Genomic DNA, 23372 nt, shown 5'->3' on the forward strand with positions numbered 1-23372 from the left:
AACTGGACCGGGGGAAGGCAGGCAGTGGCCAAAGTGCACACAGCCCCAAACAGGACCCATCTTTCCAAGGCACAGAGCATTCCTAGGGTAACTTGTATCTTTTCAGCTAAAGATACTCAATTCCCCCCTCATTAGTGCCAAGCAGTTGGGGTAGTTACTTTTGCCTTCCAATCCACAAACGTGTAAGTAGAAAAGTTAAACCCACATGGTCTGATGGGAAAGGGATGGGTTGAATAATAAAATTTTTACTGAAGCCCTTATTAGCTGCATCCCAATGAGTATCCTGCAAGCTGTGAACTGAATATTATTCATCTTTGTAACTCAGCACAATGTCCTTAATGTTTGTTGAATTTCATTAAAAATCTCTTCTTAATGGAAGCAGATATGTTACCGGACAAAATTTAATTCCACAAAGGTTTTTGCTTCCTATTAATTTTATAGCCAGTACTGCTTTTTTTTTAACATCTTTATTGGAGTATAATTGCTTTACAATGGTGTGTTAGTTTCTGCTGTATAAGAAAGTGACTCAGCTATACATATACATACATCCCCGTACCTCCTCCCTCTTGCGTCTCCCTCCCACCCTCCCTATCCCACCCCTCTAGGTGGTCACAAAGCACCGAGCTGATCTCCCTGTGCTATGCATAGTACTGCTTTTTACTCAGCTAATAATTATGCTTAATTGAAACATTATTTTAAAATAATGGTCTCAAGTTATAGCTGCATTGTAAATGTTTATGCCCATAGTAGTTTAAACAAACGATTGTTTCTGATTCAAAACTGTCTTACAAACTGTCATGTTTTTTACAAGAACTACCTTCTGGCTCGGTGTGTCCCACAAAATCAGCTTAAAGAAGCATTGGAACACTTCGTGGCTGCTGAAATATTTAGAGACACATTCAAAGTTATCCCTCTAGTTACAATTAAAATTATAGCAAGTTGAAGTTGAGAAACTCTGAATGCCTGGCCAATTAGCAACAGAGGTGAGACAAAGCTGTAGGCTAAATGCCAGTGTTCTGCCCAGCAGGACCCAGCTACTGGCCTAGACTGGGGCCGGGGGTGGGTGGAGTGGGTGCACAGTCATTTATGAAAAAGCATCTTACTCTCCAGACGCTCGGGTTGCGCCTTCCCCCAGTTACTGTTCTTTGTAAACACTCAGTAGTAATACTTCAGTGCTGCCACCAGGGGGTAGCAGAGAGAGAGAGAGGCAGGCCTAATTGAATCAGTTTTGGTTTTGTTTTTTCCAGTTGAGAGCTAGAAATTTCACTGAACAAACTTTGACTTTTTCTCCAAAATAGATTATGCCTTATTAAGTATGAAACATGAGGCTGTGCATTTAAAACATACAAAAAAACTTAGGCAGTCAGTATTTTTTTTTTAGCAAAGTAACAAAAACAAATGTTAGACCTCTGATAAATAGTCACTCAACAAACTTTTATGGAGCACTTACTCCCCTGCTGTACTGGGGTTACAGGGTTGAGCAAGCACCAGTCCTGTCCCCTAGAAACTCACCATCTCATAGGAGGCAGACATATACTCAAATAACCAAAATTCCACTGGATCAGTCCTTTACTGGGGGAATGTGTAAAATGATTTACAAAGGCGAAGCCAGCTGCTTTTCTAGCCTCTCTTGAATTTTCTTACTTGTCTGCCCCAACCTGACTGTTGCTTCAACATACCTGGCTCTTGCAGGCCAGTTTGCCATGCACTTTTGTTCCAGTTCCGCGGCCTGGACAGAGCCCCCCTCCAAGACACACGTGTGCACAGCTATCCAAAACCAACCCTCTCTCTGCAAAACCCTCTCTCTTTCATGTCTGCGGAAAACCTTCAAGAAGTTATTACTTGTGTTCATTTTATAATCATTCCCCTGCCTATCGATCTTTCTTGTTGTCTTGAACTGTTAGGGGAATTGTTTTTATCTGCCTCTGAACATGTTCAAACCATGTCCACAAATAGCTTATAAGGCCTTTGAGGGCAGGAACTATTCCTGCTCTTCTTTGCCCCGGACAGTGCCTAGGAAAGCCCTTGTGCAGGAGCTGCGTGTAAACTCAGGAATGGAGGAGTGTGTGTGTGTGAATCGTTCTGTTTCTGAGGCTTTTCTTCATCAGCATCCGGACCTCTGCGCCATCTGCATTCATAGCCCAGCATTAGAGTGTGTTCTCCTTGTCCCTGCAGGATCGCAGTACCCTATTTTTCGCTGTGTGAACAGAAACACTCACGAAGAGGTTCCTGAGAGCTACTGTGACTCGAGCATGAAGCCGACCCCGGAGGAGGAACCCTGCAACATCTTCCCTTGCCCAGCCTTGTAAGAGGGCCTCTGCCTGTTTTCAGCTCACTTCTAGTTGCTTGTGCATAGGACCCTAGTAGTAGATGTAATCTAATTTTTAAATCAGCCTACATCTGATTTAGAAACGGGAGACTTAGTCTATGCATAAAATGCCATCTGTTTAGCAAGTGCACCTGGCTTTCAGGATTCACACAGGAGCTCACAGCCTTTAACTGCTCAGCACACACCCAGGAAGCCTTTGGTGAACTGGAGAAATTAGGTTTTAGCCGGCAAGGAAAACAAAGAGGGAAGCAAAGAGTTATAATCCAGCGCAGTCAGTGCTCAGGCGAGCTGTGTACAGAGAGAGACTAATGTAAGTCACAAATACATCTGCTTGGGGAGTGTCTCAGGAGAGGTCTTGGTTTAGTTATTGAATAATAAATAGGACACTTTTAGAAGAACAAGGAGGGAAAGCCCTAAAAGGGGTCAAAACATAATTCCCAAACTAATGAGAACATAATTCTCATCCGAAGACATAGGGCCCACGTGCCGATGTCTTATTTAAGGAAATGACAAAGCAGGGTAACAGAGGAGAATATGTGAAACTGATGTGTAAATAGTTCATGAAAAATAACAAAGGTTGGAAGAAGATTTCTAAGTTCCAAAATGGGTTAATGTTCTACAGGGTAATAAAACTCATCTTTGGAGGTATTTTTCTGACTAGATAAAAATCTTTTGTACCTTCTTGGTTTTCTATAATTTTACGGAATCTGGGCCCTAATCACTGGTAAAGAGAATATGGAACAGAGCCACATTCTTTATGGAGTCAGACGGCCTTAGGCAGACTGCCAGGCACTGCTCTGGGCTGGGGATCACCCGTAACAATTCTGATGCTTCTTTGTAAGTTGGCTTGGCCAACTTCTGTGTAAGATGCTCTCTTCCTGTTGACTGAAGTGACTGGTCCCTCTCGATCTCTCGTTCCTGAGCTAGCTGGGACATCGGGGAGTGGTCTGAGTGCAGCAAAACCTGTGGCCTGGGCATGCAGCACCGCCAGGTTCTGTGTCGCCAGGTGTATGCCAACCGCAGCCTGACGGTGCAGCCCTACCGCTGTCAGCACCTGGAGAAGCCTGAGACCACCAGCACCTGCCAGCTCAAGATCTGCAGCGAGTGGCAGATCCGGACGGACTGGACCTCGGTACGCAGCAGGCCAGCCTGCTCTGGAGCTCCCCCTCCAAGACCTACCGCCACCCTCCTGCATCCCCCCTCCAAGACCTGACGTGGGAGAACCCTGGATTCTCCAGGAGGACCTGTCCTGTGGGGTTCTGGAAGGACTATTCTGCAAACCATAAGATGTGCCGATAGGGCCATCCTATCATCCTGATAGACTTAAGGGCCAACTTTCAGGGTGAGCCCATGGGAGCCGTGTGCACACACGTGTCCTCTCTCTCCTGTGTCACGGTGGAGTGAAGGCTGGCAAAGGCTGCTAGAGCCAACTCCTCCTTCCAGTCGTGCTCTCCCATTTTATAGATGGCAAAACTGAGGCCCAGAGGATCAAAGTAGGCGAGACATCCAAGCAGATCTTAGAGAGAAGGCGTGTGATGTTTTCAGGCTGGGATCCTTCCCAGGTAGCATTGCTCGACAGGGGACCCCGCAACCCAGGGGTCTCGCCCCACCCTGTCCTCTGCTCAGGTGGCGGGTAACGAGGACGAGGGCACCCTGACCGGAGGGGCCCTCAGAGCTGGCACTGCCCGGTGCGCTGATGTGCGCTTGCTGTGTTTTAGTGCTCGGTGCCCTGCGGAGTGGGGCAGAGGACCCGCGATGTGAAGTGTGTGAGTAACATCGGGGACGTGGTCGATGACGAGGAATGCAACATGAAACTCCGGCCCAACGACATTGAGAACTGCGATATGGGACCCTGCGCCAAGAGCTGGTTCCTGACGGAGTGGAGCGAGAGGGTGAGCGTGCCAGGTGGCGGGCGGGTGGGACCAAGGCTGCTGGTCTGATGGGCAGGAGCCGTGCATCACGACGTGCCCCAAACCACACAGAGACAAATCGCTAGCTTGGAATCCCAAAGGTGATTTCTGACTTTGGGGAAAAACCCAGAGGTGAACTACTGTAGGCTTTCTATCCTTCTGTGAAGACTGAGGGCCTCCAAGATCCAGACGTGGGTATGAAAGAATTCATTTAATTCTCCTTAGCATGTCACACGAATATTAAATAATGAAATTCTAAATAAAGTGAGGGATTACATCACACCTTTCCTACATCTTGGACGTGCCTGGCATAGAACAGGCACTCAGCAAATGACAGGCCCCCTTCCCTGCTTCTTACAGACTCAAAACCATTCCCCTCCCCAGTAGCGCAGCCGCCTAGGGTCCCTGGTGTCAGGTGTCAAGGATGAACTCCAAGGCGTATATAGTTCATCATTAGCCCACCAGTTACCTGTGTACAAGGGAAGCCATTAAGAAATTGAATTCATCTATCAAAGACAAAAGTAAGAGTTATATCAGAAGAGAGAGGGATTCTGGAGATGGATGGTGGTGATGGTCACACAACAATGTGAATGTACTTAATGCCACTGACTTGTACTCTTAAGAATGATTAATATGGTAAATTTTATGTTATGCGTATTTTACCATAATTTTAAAAAAATGTTAGGGAAAAATACTAAGCAAAATTCGAGGATGTACGCTGGGGTGAAGGAGCGGGCGGGGAAGGAGATAAGGAGTTTTGCCCGCCTTTTCTTGTGGAAGATGTTGATTGGCTGGCAGTAGGCATATTCTGACCAGCGCAGCTGGACTGCGGATCAGATGAACAGTTTCTGGGTTTCTGGATTCTTCAGAAGACCTTGGAGGTTTAACTGGGATGGAGACATTAGTGGCTGCCTCTGTCCTTAGTGCCTCCCTCCCAATTAGGCCAGGTCTGCACCATTTCCCTTAGCAGAATCCCTCAGGGTGCTTCCAAACTGTAATGTGCCTACAAATCCCTGGAAACCTTGTTACAGTGCAGACTCTGAGTCATCCTGCCGGGAATGTGTCCCTGTACCAGCCGTCCAGGTGAGCATGGGCCACACAGATAGCAGGGATATTAACACTGATGTGTCCAGCTCCCAGGCCCAGCTCTCCCTTTATATCAGGCCACCTCCCAATACTCCCATAGCTGTGGCCCTCGGGGACTGGAGCCATCTGCCTTAGTATCAGGCAGCAATGTCTTGTGACAGACTTCAGCCGTCCTTTCCCAGACCAGTCCAGACTCAGCTACTAGCGGGCAGATGGTGTGCCCGAGTTTTCGCGCTCTCACTATTCTGCTGCTGAATAGATTTTCGAAATCGAAAGCCAAAACAGTAGTCTGACAAGTGTAAGTGTGTTCATCACAGCCGTGGGACAGGCTGTTTGGAAAGAAGACTGTCCCTGCAAATCTAGGACAGGGTGCCATACTGATATCCCATAATGGAGGAAAGCGTGCCTGAGAAGTGGTCAGAGGTTTCCAGGGGAAAGAGGTGGTAGGGAAACGCGGTGTCGTTCGCATCCTTTGAGAGTGGCTTCAGAGCCTGCGGGGAGGCCTCCCCTCTAAGGCGCCCCTTGCTGTCTCGCAGTGCTCGGCAGAGTGTGGGGCTGGAGTGCGGACACGCTCGGTGGTGTGCATGACCAACCACGTCAGCAGCCTGCCGCTGGAGGGCTGCGGGAACAACCGGCCAGTGGAGGCCACCCCGTGTGACAACGGGCCCTGCACGGGCGAGGTGGAGTGGTTTGCGGGAAGCTGGAGTCAGGTGAGTGGCCGGAACCGGGTGTGTCTGTCTGTCCCCTGACCTGTTTCTGGGTCAGGGAATAGGGCTCGGTGTATCCCGGGGGTGCCGGGTGGGTTTGAACCCCAGCTGTGCTACCCATGACCCTGGAGAAGCTACTTATGCTTTTGGAGCCTCATTCGGTCAACAGTAGTTATTCTTGATTAATTTGTGAAGACCCTCTCTCCAAATAAGATCAGATGCTGAGGTACGGAGGTTAGGATTTAAACATATGAACTCTTGGGGGACACAGTTCAACCCATAACTAGTATATAGTTCTATCATTATTGACAAACATTACTGCCGTGTTACTACCACCACGATCAAGATATAGAACAGTTCCATTGCCCACCAAAATTCTCCGTGCCTTTGTGGTCAACTTTTTCCTTCAAACCTGGCACCTGGCATCCACTCATCTGTTTCTGTCCTCATAATTTTGCATTTTCCAAAATTTCGTATTACTCTATATAACAGTATGTAGCCTTTTGAGTCAGCTTCCTTTTGCTTATGTGTAATACACGTGCATTTGAGATTTATTCATATTGTTCCATATATGAATAGTTCATTCTGTTTGTGGCTGAGTAGTGCTCCATTGTATGGGCATACTACACTTGTTGATTCCCAAGTTGAGGGACACTTCAGTGTCTGGTGTTTTTGAATAAAGCCATTTTAACTTTCATGTACAGTTTTTTATGGATGCATAAGTTTTCATTTCACCTGGGTCAATGCCTAGGAGTGGAATTGCTGAGTTGTGTAGTAAATGGTTTTTTAATTTAATACAGAGCTCCAAGCTCTTCCAGAGTGGCTGTACCCTTTTGTATTCCTGTGAGTAATGTCTAAAAGTTCTAGTTCCTCTGTATCATCAGATCATGGTGTTATCTGAGTTGTTTTTGTTTTTGTTTCTTTTTTGCCATTTTAACAGATATTGGTGATATCTCAAAAAAAAAAAAAAACCCCGGTAGTTATTGAGCACCTACTATGTGCTCTTCTCTCTAAGCCCTTAGGATACATCATTGAGCAAAACCAATATCCCTGCCCTCAGGAAGCTTATGGTCCAGCATGGTTTCCTTGTCTACAAAATGCCAATAATGAAGCACATTATGAGGTTATTTTTAGAAGAAATGAAGTAATGTGTACAAAGTATGTAGTGCAGTGCCTGACATACAATAAACACACAATAAATTGTAGCTTCTAGTGCTATTATTGTTAATAAAGGCAGTTTTGTCTGTATTTGAGTGTCAAAAGCAGAAATAGATATGATCCAGCAGTCCCACTTCTGGGTATATATACAAAGGAAAGAAAATCATTATCTGGGAGAGATATCTGCACTGCCCAGCCCCCCGCCATGTTCGTAGTATTGTTCACAATAGCCAAGGTATGGAAATAATCTAAGTGTCTGTCGACAGATGAATGGATAAAGAAAATGTGGTATTTGTTTATCATGGAATATTATTCAGCCTTTAAAAAGGGAGGAAATCCTGCCATTAGCAACAACATGGATGGACTTGGGGGGCATTATGCTAAGTGAAATAAACCAGACACAGAAAGGCAAATACTGCATGGTATCACTATATGTGAGATCTGAAAAAAAAGTCAAACTCAGGAAAACAGAGTTGAATGATGGTTGCCAGGGGCTGGGGGTGGGGGATATAAGAAGAGGTTGGTAAAGGGTTCAAACTTTCAGTTATAAGATGAATAAGTTCTGGGGATCTAATGTATAACATGGTGACTATAGTAGATAATACTGTATTGTATACTGAAATTTACTAAGCGAGTAGAACTTAAGTGTTGTCACGTATACACACAAAAAAGGTAAATATGCTAAGTGATGGATGTGTTAACTTGACTGCAAGAATCCTTTCGCAATGCACATGTATACCATATCATCACGTGCATACTTTCAATATATTACAATTTTATTTGTCAATTATATCTCAACAAAGCTGGGGGAACGAAGCAGAAACAGAAAAAGTTAAGTTTGTTCATTATGAAGAACCAATAATACCAAATGCCTCAATAAAGTAACTTAATTGATATTAATTTTTCCTTAGGGTTCCAAAATTGAACATGAACCCCCTAAAATCATTCCCTCTTTGCCCCGTTATGATTACTATCGGTATTTTGAGTTCTTAGGCCGTTTAGTATTTGGCTCCCGGGGCTGGCTGGTTCTCCAAAGACTTTCTGGCTGATGACCATGATTTACACATTATCTGGACCTCTGGCTCCATATAGAATTTTATTTCTTTTAAGTAGCTTTAAAAACAGACCCTGAAAAGAAATGGACTGCCTTGTCCTTGTAAATCAACACAACCCCTTTGGAAAGCAGTTTGGCAATAAAAGTCAAGAACCATAAAAATGTTCATTTGCCTTCACCCAGTCACCCCACTCCTGGGGATTCATTTTAAGGAAATAATTAGCAGGAGAAAAAAAAAGTTTTTTCAGCAGAGATGTTCATGATAGCATGATGGTTAGGGATATTATGGTATATCGTAACTCATTAAGGTACGTAACAAGAACAATGATAATTAGGAAGATGTGGAAAATACATATAATATAAAGGCAAGTGAAAAACAGAATATGAAAGTATATGAACCCTATCTCAACCGCTTCAAAGTATAGTTTTTTATATAAACAACATGGGCAAGTGTTTTCTTCTCAAATTTCCTTAATATTTTTATAATACAAAGTGTAAAATATTTAAAAATTCAGAAAAGAAAGAATTCAAGTACTTCCAATGCTACCCAAGTCGATATCAGAGTTAGACATACTTGATAACAGATCCCAGTTCTGCATCGCCTTAGTTCTCTGAGTTGGGGCAGGTAATTTAACCTCTCTGAGCCTGTTTCCTCATCCAAATATGATGATAATGATATCAACTTTTTAGAGTTGCTATTGGGTTTTCATTAGACACTGTATATAAAAGGGTCATTGCTGGACTTCCCTGGTGGCGCGGTGGTTGAGAGTCCGCCTGCCAATGCAGGGGACACGGGTTCGTGTCCCAGTCCGGGAAGATCCCACATGCCACGGAGCGGCTGGGCCCGTGAGCCATGGCCGCTGAGCCTGCGCGTCCGGAGCCTGTGCTCTGCAATGGGAGAGGCCACAACAGTGAGAGGCCCGCGAACCACAAAAAATAATAATAATAATAAAAATAAAAAATAAAAAAAATAAAAGGGTCATTGCTTAGGACGTGGGGAGTACTTAATAAATATAGTTCCCTTTCTCCATGTTTATTACTTTTTCTGCCAATGTTTCTATCTCATTGTTGGTAGCAAAACACCTAGGATCTACACCCCAAAGATAATTCAGAAGTAGACTGTGTATGGGACACTAATTACACCAAGTATTCATGGAAACTGAGGCAATGGGAAGAGTCCTGTGTGAAATCGTGATACTGGATCATAACAGCCTTCACACAGAGAAGATAAACAGTGCAGTTCGACTCACACGTCCACCAATGTCTGAGGAAGAAGAAAGGGGAGCAGAATTCAGGTCTTTTTTTTTTTTTTTTTTGCGGTACGCGGGCCTCTCACTGTTGTGGCCTCTCCCGTTGCGGAGCACAGGCTCCGGACGCGCAGGCCCAGCGGACATGGCCCACGGGCCCAGCCGCTCCGCGGCATGTGGGATCCTCCCGGACCGGGGCACGAACCCGTGCCCCTGCATCGGCAGGCAGACTCTCAACCACTGCGCCACCAGGGAAGCCCGATTCAGGTCTTTTTGATCTGTGGGCGTCCTATTGACTCCAGACCTACTCAGAGAACTGAGAGTCGCATGAATCCTGGTGAAGGCAGCATTTATCTCTGCTAAGATTAGAAACATGGAATTTATTGCCTGTCATCCAAAGGGTCAGGACATGATTGATTGTGGACAAGGTTTTCGTTCTGAATTTATAAGACTATCAGAGCCTGCTGGCACCTCCCTGCCCTGGGAATTTGATATTATCCCCAAAGAAAATGAAATAGAGCATGCTTATTTGTTGAAAGAAAGTCTTAAACATTAACTGACTTCAGGATATAAAAATAAATGTTCCTTCCAGACACGTGGTTTGAATGAGAGTTGGCCTCTTGAACACCCCACTGGCCCGGTCACAGTGATTAGTCCAGGATGGACATGTGGCCCAAACCGAGCCAAATGGAGTCCTTTCCTGGGACTTTTCATGTGGACTTAGGGGAAGAGACTCCCTGGGAAGTTGTGAGCACAGGTGCCAGCAGTGGTCCCGTTGAGGCTGGTGGAGAAGCCAGCCCAAGAGAATGAGACCTGTCAGGCTTAGGGAGTCTTTTTCTACTCTGGAGACAAAGTAGCCCAACTCTTATTCATAAGATATTCCACCAGGTCTATTATTCATGCACAGATGCTTTCTTTCTTCCCTGTCAATTCTGGGTTTACTTCACCCTTAGATTGTCTTAGTTCTTGCGGGGGATGGGGGGATGGTTCTTTCACAGTCTTTAGCTATTAAGAGCAGCCTTCTTGTCTGCCCCTGTGTCTGGATCACATTTACTCTCTAACATCTGAGCAGACAGTCCCAAAACTAAGAAGCCTTGTAGTTTTCTGGATGTCTGTGAAGATGGCAGAAAAGAGGCACAAAGTGGAAATTGCTGATGGAGATGTTTATTATGCCCTGTGTGAATAATCCATAGTCTGTTGCCTTGGGTTTGGGGTACTTTTGCTGGGTAGTGACGTGGGTTTTTCCACTCTGTTTTTATTTCACCATGTGCCTGCATACAGCAGCAAGGATAATATTGAGTTTCAGCTGTAGACATGTTTACAGGCTATTCATAAAGGCAATAGCTTCTTTAAAGTCCTTAAAAGTATATAGATCACAGCTTGTAAAATTTTCTAACCAAAAGGTATTAAGAGTATACCAAACATAAATAAAAAACATTTTACAAAGTAATAGATACTAAATGGAATAACTTATAGGCGGTTACATGCATTGTATTTCCATAACCTAACACAATGAACCAAGACGTGTGATTATCTGACTGGCTTCTTCGTGGCCGCAACCGCAGCGAGCTTCAGCTCCAAGTAAGAAGCCAAGGGATTGGACTCCGCGGACAAAGGCTTCCTGCTGGCTGCCCTGTTGGGAGCGGAGGGCTGACCAGGGGACATTGTCCCAAGTCTGTGGTCTTCTCAGCTTCGTGTGTCCCAAAGAATTTTAATGTAGCCGTTCATCCAGAGGCATGCAGACTCTGGGAAATGAATTCATTCCCAGTTCCCTCCCCTAAAAGACCAGCAGATAAACTAGAATGTTAGTTCATTGTCTTACAGTGAGAAATGTCAGGAGTCTACCAGACAAAACCAAATTGACTGGCTGGTGTGTTCTGTGGGAAAGCCTACGGGACACTATCTCACTCACATTTCACCGAGGGTGCCAGGATCCCAGCAGCCAGCATCCTCAAGCTGTGAGAACTCAGGGCACCCACTCTCCATTCCAGACACAGAAGTGTTAGGAAAACTGGAATCTGTGTGCAACTTTTCCTCCAGAAGTGTTTTCCGGGCACCCTCGGGCTCTTCCTCACTGAATCAATGATGGTAAGCTCTGGTAAACATCGCTCAATGGATGGCAGTTCTCGTCCCCTTTCCGTCATGTGGCACCCATCTTTCTCTGCTTCTTTCTCCAGTGTTCCATCGAGTGTGGGAGCGGGACCCAACAGAGGGAGGTGATTTGTGTTAGGAAGAACGCTGACACCTTTGAAGTGCTGGACCCCTATGAATGTTCCTTCCTGGAGAGACCCCCCAGCCAGCAATCCTGCCACCTCAAGCCCTGTGGAGCCAAATGGTTTAACACAGAATGGAGCATGGTAAGTCCCGGTGCTTTTGGTAGAGGTTGTGTTAGTACATCATTATGCTTCCCCCCTCCCCCCCCCCCACTGTTGAGCCACCTACTGGGTACCAGGCACTGGGCTCAGCCCTTGAGTAGATTCCCTGCAGCAATCAGCTCTACTTGGTCACAGCCAGGGTGCCCTGGACTCAGCCTGCTTGGCGGGGAGTGGGGAGCCTGAGACTGGGACAATTTTGATTTCTAAGCTATAGAGGCCATAAAATAGTGACTCTCAAATTTTTGTGGGCATAAGAATCAGAGGGGATCTGTTTGAAATGGCCGATTCTGGGTCCAACGTGGCCAAGGAATTTGCTCCTTAGGTGAGTTGGCTACAGGTGTAACCAACATTTTGAGAAATACTGCTGCAGAGGTTTGATGGCTGAAAGGATTCAGGGATGCTGTTGAGAATACAACATCATGAAGTGATCTTGTTATAAATCCCACTGGAGGAATTTCTGTCAGGCCTCCATACCTCTGTGTGTGTGTGTGTGTGTTGTACACTTTTTTTTAAATCCTATAGACAATATGGATTATGGGACTGATCCTGTTTTTCTCTTTGAATTGGCTACTAGGAAACTCAGAGCCAAAACTGTGGCCCATCTCTGAGAGAGAGTTTATCAGAATATACAAAGTGACTTATAGGTGCTAATGTTCTCTGGCTTCTCTTTCTCTTTCCTGCTTTTATCTTCTTTTTACCCCAGTTTCCTCACTTATTTTTTATCTTGTGGCCCTCTTATGTATTTCTTAAGCCATCTCAAATCCTTTTTGTACGGAAGGAGGGTAAATGAAGCAAGACAGAGCTACAGAGAGACAGAGTGAATAGAGAACTAGGCTAGTAAGGAATGAAATGGAAAAGGATGGAAACAGTGATAAAATTCTTTTTTTTTTCAAGTGAAAGAGTTTATTGTTAAGAAACTTCCTAAAACAGAAAAATTCCTGAGGTCATCGTTCCCAGTGACCATTTCATATGACTTGGACACAAGGGGACCAGTGTTCGTTCTGCTTTTTGTCAGGGAAGATTGTCAAGCAGTGGCTGTAGGTGACTCCAGAGTAGAGTCCAGAGCCTTCCTCAAAATCATTCAAAGGTGATCAAAGGGATTTTCTTATAAAATATGTGGATAAAAGCTGAGAATTCTGTTTTCAGACAGTGTATGACAGCCATTTGGGTATGTGGTGAACCACACCTTGGATGAAAATGGGAATAAAGGAGGTGTTGAGTTTCAAAGATGTTTTGCCAACTTCTGGGAAATACCATTTTATTATTTTGATATTGACCAAGGCCCTTGAGAAAGCAGGAACAGATCACTATTTTCTTCTGCCATTCCGCTTAGAGAGTCTAGAAAGGGCCAAACTCACCAGGCCACGTCAAAGGCCACCAACTCCAAAGACACCTGCCTTGCCTGGGAACAACCCAGACGTCCCTCAGCAGGTCAGTGGATAAACAAAATGCAGTGCGTCCAAACAATGGGGTACCACTCAGCAGCAAGAACAAATGAACTGCTACCTCCCACGACTTGGAGGAACTTCAGATGCACTTTGCTAAATGAAAGAAAGAGCCCCCCCAAAACTGTATGTTGTATGATTACATTTACATAATATTCTGTAAAAGGAAAAACTATAGGCACAGAGACCAGATCAGTGATTGCCAGAGGATGGAGCAGGGTGAATCTCACTACAAAGGGACAACACAAGAGGATTCGTTGTGTGTGATGAAAGTTCTGTCTTGTTTGCAGTGGGAGATACATGACTCTCTGAATTTGTCAAAACTCAGAACTGTGCACCACAAAAAATGAATTTTTCTGCATGTAAATTTAAAAATAAATAAGTGAACTGAAACTAACATGAAATATATAGTTACTATAGTAGCAAAGATGATGGAAGCAAGACATTTTTAAATTTACCTTGTTTTATAAATTTGAGTTTGGAACTAAGTAAATATTTTATACAATTATAAAACAGGGATTTCCCTGGTGGTGCAGTGTTTAAGAATCCTCCTGCCAACGCAGGGGACACAGGTTCGAGCCCTGGTCCAGGAGGATGCCACATGCCGCAGAGCAGCTAAGCCCGTGCGCTATAACTACTGAGCCTGCACTCTAGAGCCCACGTGCCACAACTACTGAAGCCCACGCGCCTAGAGCCCGTGCTCCGCAGCAAGAGAAGCCACCGCAATGAGAAGCCCGTGCGCCGTAATGAAGAGTAGCCCCTGCACGCCACAACTAAAGAAAGCCCACGCACAACAACGAAGATCCAACGCAGCCAGAAAAAAAAAAATTTTTTAACAAAATTATTCTTTTTAAAAAAGAAATCTCTAAAAATGGAAAATGCAATGAAACAAATTAACCTAAATATGTATGCAGTTGGTGGCATCAGCACCCTTGCATGTGGCTGTAAACCACAGTAATTTGTCCATCCCTAAGGACAAAAAGTACTGCAGAAAAATGTTTGTAGTGTTGGCAATAATCACATTTTTAGTGATAGCTGGTGTCCTGTGTTCTGAGATGATTGGTTGTATGATGGGTGATAAAGTAAATGAATAATCTACTTTATGGTACTGTGATAATATATGTACCAGTAAATATGCTAGTATGATAGTATAGCTCTATTATCCCCAGGATCCTTGAGAAATAGGATTCTCAACTTAGGAGAAAGAAGATACAGACGAAAAGTAGAAGAGATTTAAGTGAAAATCCTGTTGTCCTGAATTTGACTTAGAAATATCAGTATGAACTCACAAATTAATTTATCTTAAAAAAATTTTTTCCCTGTTTTATCCACTGAAAGAGCCTGGAAACAATGACCAACCCAGTAGCAAACGGCATGCCTATCAGCTAGAATATGGTTTCAAAATGCCACTCCCCACTAAAAGGAGCCAAGAATTCTTAGAGAAATGGCTGATTCCAGGTCTGTGACTGTTATAGGTGTAAATTAGATCGGGATGTCTTTTCATACCAGGTAGCAAGGAGATTCTCAAAGACGAGGTCATGTCCAAAGGGCTCAAGAACCAACTTTTGGGCTCCTGATAGCCATTGATGGGACATCAGTGAGCATCAGTAAAAATAATAACTACCGGGCTTCCCTGGTGGCGCAGTGGTTGAGAGTCCGCCTGCCGATGCAGGGGACACGGGTTCGTGCCCCGGTCCGGGAAGATCCCACATGCCATGGAGCGGCTGGGCCTGTGAGCCATGGCCGCTGAGCCTGCGCGTCCGGAGCCTGTGCTCCACAACGGGAGAGACCACAACAGTGAGAGGCCCGCGTACCGCAAAAAATTAAAATAAAATAAAAAGCAATAATAATAACTACCATGGATTTAATGAAATACATCACATATGTTTAAATCCATCCATCTCTAATAAGTTTGTAATGATAAAAAAAACTAATTAGAGGTTCCACCCTTGGAGGATGTTAGGGGAACCAACTCATTATTCTGAAAACTGATAAATAAAAGAAAATAGTCAAGAATTTACCCTGTCTCTCCTAAACAAGCCATACCACTGGGTAACCAGAGAGTAAATATATGTGAGGAAGGGGTAAGGATTCTTTAGATTCTCAGCTTATAAAAGAAGAAGAGGTGTTAGGATAGTATCACCATTTTTCAGGAAATGCGGAAGACAGAGGAACATGTCAAACAGTACCATGGGGATGCAGTCAGCAAAATCCTGACTCTGGGAAACTCTACAGGACAAAAGACTGAGTTCCGCCAACAAATAAAGTACAAGGGGGAAGAAACACAGGGGAGGGGAACCCGTGGATTAAGGGCCGTAAAAGGCATGTCAACCAGCTGCAATATACAGACCCGATCCCCCCCAAAAAAAACTCTATTAAAAAAATTGAGATTCACGAGGCAAATGGAAATAGGAACACTGAATATATCTTTGAAGGTAAGGAACTATTGTTGATTTCTAGGTGTAATAATGGTATCGTGGTAATTTTTTAAGAGTCTTTGTTTTTTAGAGCTACAGACAGAAATATTATGGAAGAAGTGATATGATATCTAGATTTGCTTCAAAATAATGGACCTGGGTGGGTACAGACGAGACGTGGCTAGCCATGAGTGGATGCGTGTTGAAGCTGGTTGCTAGGTGCAGGGGAGTTTAATACTCTGTCTCCTTTGGTAGATGTCTGAAATTTTCCATTATCTGTCTTCTCCCATGTGCTGAGCTAATGGACTGTCAAGAAATCTAACTTTCTTCCTTTCCCCGGGCAGTGTTCCAAGAGCTGCCAGGGCGGCTTCCGCGTCCGGGAAGTGCGCTGTCTCTCTGATGAGATGACCCTAAGTAATCTCTGCGACCCTCAGTTGAAACCAGAAGAGAAAGAATCTTGTAACCCTCAGGACTGTGTCCCTGAAGTTGGTAAGTAGGGAGTCTTATCTTGGAGTAAAATATTCATCTTTCTTAAGCTCCGTCCTGTTCTCCGGTATGAAAATGCCAGATTCATCTAGGTCTCTCTGTGACCTTGTGCCTAGTCATGGAGTTGAAGGGGGTCAGCATCCTTTGGGTATATATTTCATAGTTTAAGGTGCCTGTTGATAACACAGATGGCGATCCAAGCCACCCATCAACAGATAAACTTACATGGGAATTGATTAAAATGGCAATGCACTCAGAGATTTGGTTCCAGCATCCTTATGGCCAAAGTAGATAGATTTCAACTGCATGTTTAAAGATGAAGAAAAAATATAAGCTCTCAGCCCACACTCACACCTCCCATCAATAATAAACAGCAGGACCAGGATGAAGAGCCACACCCACCGCCCTTTCTTCTTCCCTAAGTCCAGGCTGCCCCTTGTGCTCAGAGAGTCTTTTCTGTTCCCCTCTGCTACAGATGAAAGCTGCAAGGACAGGTACTACAACTGCAACGTGGTGGTCCAGGCCAGGCTCTGCGTCTACAACTACTACAAGACCGCCTGCTGCGTCTCCTGCACGCGCGTGGCCAACAGGCACTCGGGCTTCCTGGGGAGCAGATAACACCCCGCTCCACAACCATGGGCAGGTCAGGGAGTCTGTGAGCAGTGGGACTGGCTGACTGCTGCCCCTCCTGGGGGCTCCCTGGCCTGTGGAGCTGCCAGCCAACTTAGTCAGCACCCCACCTTCATAAAGTGTACACACGGTGCCCAGGAGCAAGGCCACAGTTGTCCTTTGAGCATCACCGTGAACTGCTGACCCCTCCTTCAGAAACCTGGCACCTGCGCTCTCTGCAGACCGAGCGGTGGGGACTGCACGCAGCTCTCGGCCGACTCCCGTCCTGGCACTTTCTAAGTCAGCAGTCAGGCCCTGTCTGGGCACTGCCTAGCCCCAGTGCTGCTGGCCTTTCTAATACCAGCGCCCCTTGGAGAATCAGAGGAGACAGTCCCCTGACCCCAGAGCCCCCCTAAGCCTTGCTAGGATGCCTGCATTCCTCTGTTACCTCAGCCCGCCTGTGCCTATTTTTACTCAAAGACATTAGGCTCTTTTCCAGCCTTGTGACACAAATATCTCATGCCAGTTTAGAGCTTTATTGTTTTGCAGGTGTATTCAGAGATATTAGCTCATTAGCGGCTGTGAGCACAGCGCTTCAGAATGGGAGTCAGGGAATGAATCTTGTCCCCATTTTACTGACAAGGAAACTGAGACTGTACTTAGGTAACCTACCTGCCACGTTAGCAGGTAATTGACCCATTCAGTGACAGAGCTGAGTCCTGACCCCAGTCGTCGAGGCCTGTCTAGAAGGCTTAGGTCTGCAGTATGTGGCTTCATTTCAGACCTAGAGGCTGAGAAGTTTCCCATTCAGCAAACAAAGCCCAGACCTTTGAATTCTTTCCTCGGGCCAAAAGTCAAGTCTTTATCTCCTGTGCCCAGTTGTTTCAGGAGTCTGTTTCTTTATTCCCTTCCCCCACAAAGTCATAGGTCCTGGTGACAGGACTCTGCACAGTTTCTTAAACCCCATCCTTAATGGAACTATGCCATGAGGTAAGAAAGCCATTGGGGTAGAAAGGTGATTGCCTGAAATTCTGATTCCCCTCCCCAGTGGTACATGCCGCCCATGGAATCCTACATGGTGGACCCTTTGGCCTTTTGTCTCCCAGAGCAGATTTCCAGAGCACACAGCTCTGTCCCCTGGGCTCTCACCCCTTCCTCAGCCATCTCTCCTGGGTCCTTCCCCACACATCGCCCAGTGGAAAGTCTAACCAACCTGTCCCAGCAAAAGCCCTATATTTATATTAGAAAGAGTCTCCCTTGGGTCTTTCTGGTTTGTTTTGCAGATGTCTCTGTGTGACTTTGCATCCCTCCCTTCCCCCATGACTCACAGCCCATATTCCCCCTCCCAGATGTGAGCACTAAGATCTATATTAATGCAGCCAGCCTGGGAAAAGGGGCTGTGAACTCCTCCACGATGGCCCCAGCGGCAGGGTCTTCCCTGATTCACTTCACATAACTCTGTAGTTCCTGAGGTCTGTGGCTGGAAGGGGAATGCAGTGCATATGAAAGATGAACTATCTGAAAAATCAGTGAGGATAAAGAAGGGGGGACGTATATATATACGTATATATATATATATATATACGTATATATATACATATATATATATGTATATTCTTACACCCACTAAGAAAAATAATCAGGCTGAACAAATTGGAAGCGTATAGAAAATTTATCTTATTTAGTACTATGGTCCTGGGCGTATTTCCCTTTCAAAGCAAGCATTTGCTTTGAAATTCATAGCAACTGAGTTTCTCCCGTGAGCCCTTTAACCCAAAAATCTGCTAATTTGGTGATGATTTGCAGCTTTTGGAAGCAGTATCACCAGCTCAGTCTTGCACACTCCGTTAGGTTCCCACTAACCTTGAGCTTTCAGAAATTCTATTTGGCCTTTTTAGGTGACCTTCTCTTTCTGGAGAGCCCCAGCCATCATTTCCCCCAAAGCACCCTATCTCTCCTGATCCTTACGTAACTCATGCAATAAGCAGCAGGACAGAGGCCCAGATTCCTGGGCCCACCAAGCAAAGACAGACCAGAGAGGCCAAGCATATGGCTGGTTTCCATCCAGCACCCGCTCTTTCCCTCTCGCCACTTGCCTTTGCTTCTTGTCCCAAGGGAGGGTTTCCTTTATGCAACTGCTCTCAGATGTTGCTGTACAAGCCAGTTATTTGAAGGATTCTTTGGAGGAAGCTTTCTTTACCTGCTGGAGGACAGAGCAAGATCAATGGGTGGAAGAGCAGAAAGGCTGATTTCAGCTCAGATTGTGGGAAAACCTTCTAGCCATCCAGGCTGCCCAGCGCAACAGAGGTATGGTGTCCTAATGAGTGAGCTCTCCAGCCTAAAAGGGATTTCTCCACCAAGTGGGAGGTGAGCATCCTGGGTCCTTCCAACTCAGGATTCTCACGACTGGGCTGGGGCAGTGACGGCTTTGTCTCTTTGACATCCAGCAGTGTCCTGTGGCTCCTAAATGTCACGTAAAAGTTCTTTAAAGGGACAGTGGTCCTTTCATGAGAACGGCCATCCTGCCAGTTGTGGAATTGGATAGGAGCAAATAAATCAACCCCATGTCTTCAGGGGAAAGAAGTACTGAAACTAGGGGTCTTTTTTCTCTTGCAACAAATAGTTGAGTTAATCTTAGAATTCATTTATGTCTGGAAAGCTTATAAATTGCTAGATGAGGGGTTTTATCAGCTTGACTTGGAAATCCAATTTTTACTAATCTCCTTGTTTCTTATATCAACGTCTAAATGCCTTTGTTCTTAGCACAACACACATGATAATGTCCTTTAGTATTTTCAGTGACAATGTTCCTTTCTCCCTCCAGAGATGCCTCTTTCTCATTTTCTTGTCCCCTTATCTCATCCTCTCCTTCCCATGACCCACCATCTACTTCTCAGTCCTCTGCCTTGTCCCTTAACTGGCTATGATGCAGAAATGAAATTTACATTTTAATACAGCTTTTTTTTTCTGTGTACCAGATTGCCTCAGTCCCTGCTCTGAATTTTGAAATTAGATAAATTAAAGCTGTTCTGTGTTTTTCTCACAAAAAAATCAACAAAACTGCAAACAGAAATAGATTGCTTTTTTTTTTACTATCACTTATTAGAAAAGGAAAGTGTGCCCCTTGCAGCCTAGGCAAAAGCCATTCAGTGCAGCCCATTCTCCCCATCTCACGTAGACTCGCCTTTCTCCCCTTAGAAAAGGAACAGCATAAGAAATAGGGCATTTAAAAAAAAAAAAAAAAAAAATCTTGTAAACTTGGCCACTAGATGGCGTCAGTTCATTTCATTAACGGCGTGTACAGTGCCCCCTGCTTGCGAGCTGGTGGGGAAACCAGATGAGCGGGGCCAGTGCCCGCCCTAGAGGAGCTGCAGTGTGACAGAAGCGCTCAGAACTGTCCCCATCTGTCCCGTTGCCTTAATTCTCTGACCCAGGGCTCTTGGAGTGTGTATCGTTTACTCACCCTCAAAGTGTTTAGCATTCAACACTCTTTCCTTTAAAAAGAATGACCTTCCAGAGGGATGAAAATGAGGGACACTGGCTTCATTTCTTTTTGTCAAGCTGTGTGGCAGGGAGAGAAACCCAGATGTTACTAGTAACTTTCTAAACCAGTGGCTTTTTCTTTAATATAGCCACTTTAGAATTTGAATATCTGCTTTCTAATGTCAAAGACACAAATATAAGTGGTAAAAAGAAACATGACTTTCCTTGAAACAGGCTGAATAGTCAAACCTGAGGGAACCTCTATCAGCCTGGCAGGTGGAGGCCAACATTTGATCCTGCCATATGAAACACTCTTTACGTGGCTTAGATGGGAAATTAGACACCTTCCTGATGAAATTGGTGGATGCCAAGAAGCTGGAGAGGTAACGCTTGAATGACACGTTCTAGTACCAAAAAAGTCTGGGAGACTAGAACGAAACCTGGGATCTTCAAAATTCACCAGGAAGCAACATAAAGTCCCACCTTTGGATTAAAACAAAAAACAATGCAAGTACAAGGTGGGGGAGATGCAAGAGTTTCAGTGGATGAAGTTCAATGTGAGTCAAGAAAGTGGGATGGAACTACCCCCAAACACACACACACACACACACCACACACACACACACCACACACACACACCACACACACACACACCACACACCACACACACACACCACACACACCACACACACACACACCACACACACCACACACCACACACACACACCACACACCACACACACACACACACCACACACACACACCACACACACACCACACACACACCACACACACACACACACACCACACACACACACACCACACGACATTTAGGCTACATAAGGAGAAAATGTTGGTGAACCGTATTTGTGATTGTTGGAAACTTTAAAAAGAATATTGGTAACGTACAACATTCAGATGAGCACGCCCAATCCTGATGAGGGGCGCAGGCTCTGAGAAGCAGTGGAAAGGACTTCATGAGAATGTTTAGCCCGGAGGAGAGCCATCCTAGGACCAGAAGGTAAAAGCTGCAGGGAGACACATTTTACTTCTTACAGAAGAACCACCTTTCTACAAGTGAGAGCCTTCAGAAGGTAGAGCGCTCTGTGGTTGGTGGTGACTGACCCATCCCTGGAGGTCTCAGCAGAGGCTTAATGGCCATTTGTCATGGATGCTGAAGGGAGGATTCGAGCACGCAGCTGGGGCAACAGGACTTTTAAGATTCTCTCCAATCTGGACTTTGGTGACTCTGTAAGTAGAACAGCTTCTAGTGATTCCCCTGGTCTGGGATGGCAAGTACATGTACTTCCCATTTCTACCGTTTTGAACCCAGTGGTGCACCCCTCTCCAGGGCTGAACGTGGCCTCATACCTCGGAGAACCACTAGCCAGTTGGTCAGAGTTGCCCTGTCTGGTCCTGCTTCATAGATGAGTAACCAATTGTCCCGATGGCTAGTTCCCTGCCCAGGGTCACACACCTTGATGGGGGCAGAACCTCGACTAGACTAGCACCCTTTGAATACCATCTCACTTTCTCAACTCACTTTGCTTTCTTGCGCCTTTGCTGGAGCTACGTCATTCTCTCCCCTCTCAACCACACTCCTGGTTCTTTCTGTTCGGTGGGTAACAGTGGGAGACTGCCATCTTGCTGAGGAAAAGTGACCCCCACAGGGTGGGATTCTCTAGCCAGCTTTCTTAGCATCTTCCAGACGTTGAGCCCCTTGCCTCAGTGAGACAGAAGCCATTCCGTTACATAATTTCCACCTTGACCCCCAGATCCCCACCATTCAGTTTGACGGAAGGATATACTTTGTTATAACTTATTATTTTGTCCTTTGTAAATACAAGATGTTTATAGGAAATGTGTATTCTGAACTCTACCGGCAGAATGAGTCACTACACCAAAATAGTTCTATTATTTAGAATATGTTAATTTTAAAGGGACCTAATAGGTATTTATTTACATATTCGATCCACATTTGTGTAAAATTATTTGATACTACTAACCCAGCTTCCCGGAAAGTTGCTGCACGTGATGTCTTATTCCAAGTCCATAGTTACAATTTAGCATACTGATTAGCCAAATTCCTGGGTTTTAAGATCGAATATAAACGACTCTGCTTTTCGACTCATTCAGGGGTTTTTACCCCTTGGATTATACCTGAAACAGGTCTCTCTGGATTGCCACCTTTCCACCTTGAATATCATATTTGCTCATGTAATCTGCCATCTCCTCATCCTCAAACATTTGAAGAAGGAATTGGGAGGGTCTTTTTCATCCCTTCTCTGTCTTGCCTCGTTCCTTAGAATCACCAGCAGGAAGTTGTTCGGGAGGCTGGCTTAGAGCTGTGACGGTGGCAGGGTCCCCTGGCAAGGGCAGGGAGGGGTGTAAGGGAGGTGATGCCGTCACTGCTTTGACCACGCCTCCAGGGCCCCTGCTGGACACTGCTGGGTGGGAGCTCTGGGTTGTCAACTGCATAGCCAGGAGCAAGGAACCCACAGAATACCCCATCCACCCCAAGTCACCCGTACGGTGTCAATTATCGCTTAAAGAGGCGGAGGCGAATTATATGAGTAAATAATCTTTTCAGCAAAAATGACAACTATTTTTGTGTATGACTAATTTATTTTTATTATTGTAAAAATACAATAAACTGGTTTTTAAAAGGCAGCTTTGTTAACACGTCTGTGCTTTCTCGGGCCTTATTCCATTTCTACTCACGTCGCTTCGCACAGCCCTCTAAAAAGAAGAGCTGAGCCCTTTAGAGATCGGTTGGTCTGTGGGACTTTGGCTCTGGGGGCGGTGCCTGGACCCCTAAGAAGACAGGGAGTGCAGGACATCAGTCTGCTGGTACACTGGTCCTCAACCTCGGCTGAGGAGCTTAAGATAAAATATTCAGGCGTGTGCACTTCTACAGGATTTCAGTTTTGTTTTGTTTTGTTTTACAGGATTGCACTTTTACAGGTATTTCTTTAAACCTCCCCCAGGAGGCAGAAAGTGTTGGGACCCACTGTGCTGATTCGTGCGGCTCCATCTCTCAACTGGAATACAACTTCTTCCAACTCT

General features: G+C 45.2%; 1 protein-coding gene across 1 annotated transcript in view; it reads left to right on the forward strand.

The window, feature by feature from the left end:
* THSD4 (thrombospondin type 1 domain containing 4) overlaps window positions 1-20083 on the forward strand; it is a 558493-nt gene extending 538410 nt beyond the window's left edge. Inside the window, exons 11-17 of the mRNA XM_029236987.1 lie at window positions 2176-2305; window positions 3257-3461; window positions 4048-4221; window positions 5862-6035; window positions 11669-11848; window positions 16073-16217; window positions 16690-20083. Of these exons, the coding sequence (XP_029092820.1) occupies window positions 2176-2305; window positions 3257-3461; window positions 4048-4221; window positions 5862-6035; window positions 11669-11848; window positions 16073-16217; window positions 16690-16832 (1151 nt within the window). The 3' untranslated portion in view covers window positions 16833-20083. The remainder of the gene's footprint in view (window positions 1-2175; window positions 2306-3256; window positions 3462-4047; window positions 4222-5861; window positions 6036-11668; window positions 11849-16072; window positions 16218-16689) is intronic.
* Window positions 20084-23372: the final 3289 nt, after the last annotated feature.

This window comes from Monodon monoceros, unplaced genomic scaffold (genome assembly GCF_005190385.1).
Source record: "Monodon monoceros isolate NGI ecotype Baffin Bay Population unplaced genomic scaffold, NGI_Narwhal_1 Super_Scaffold_21, whole genome shotgun sequence".
Taxonomy (NCBI): Eukaryota; Metazoa; Chordata; class Mammalia; order Artiodactyla; family Monodontidae; genus Monodon; species Monodon monoceros.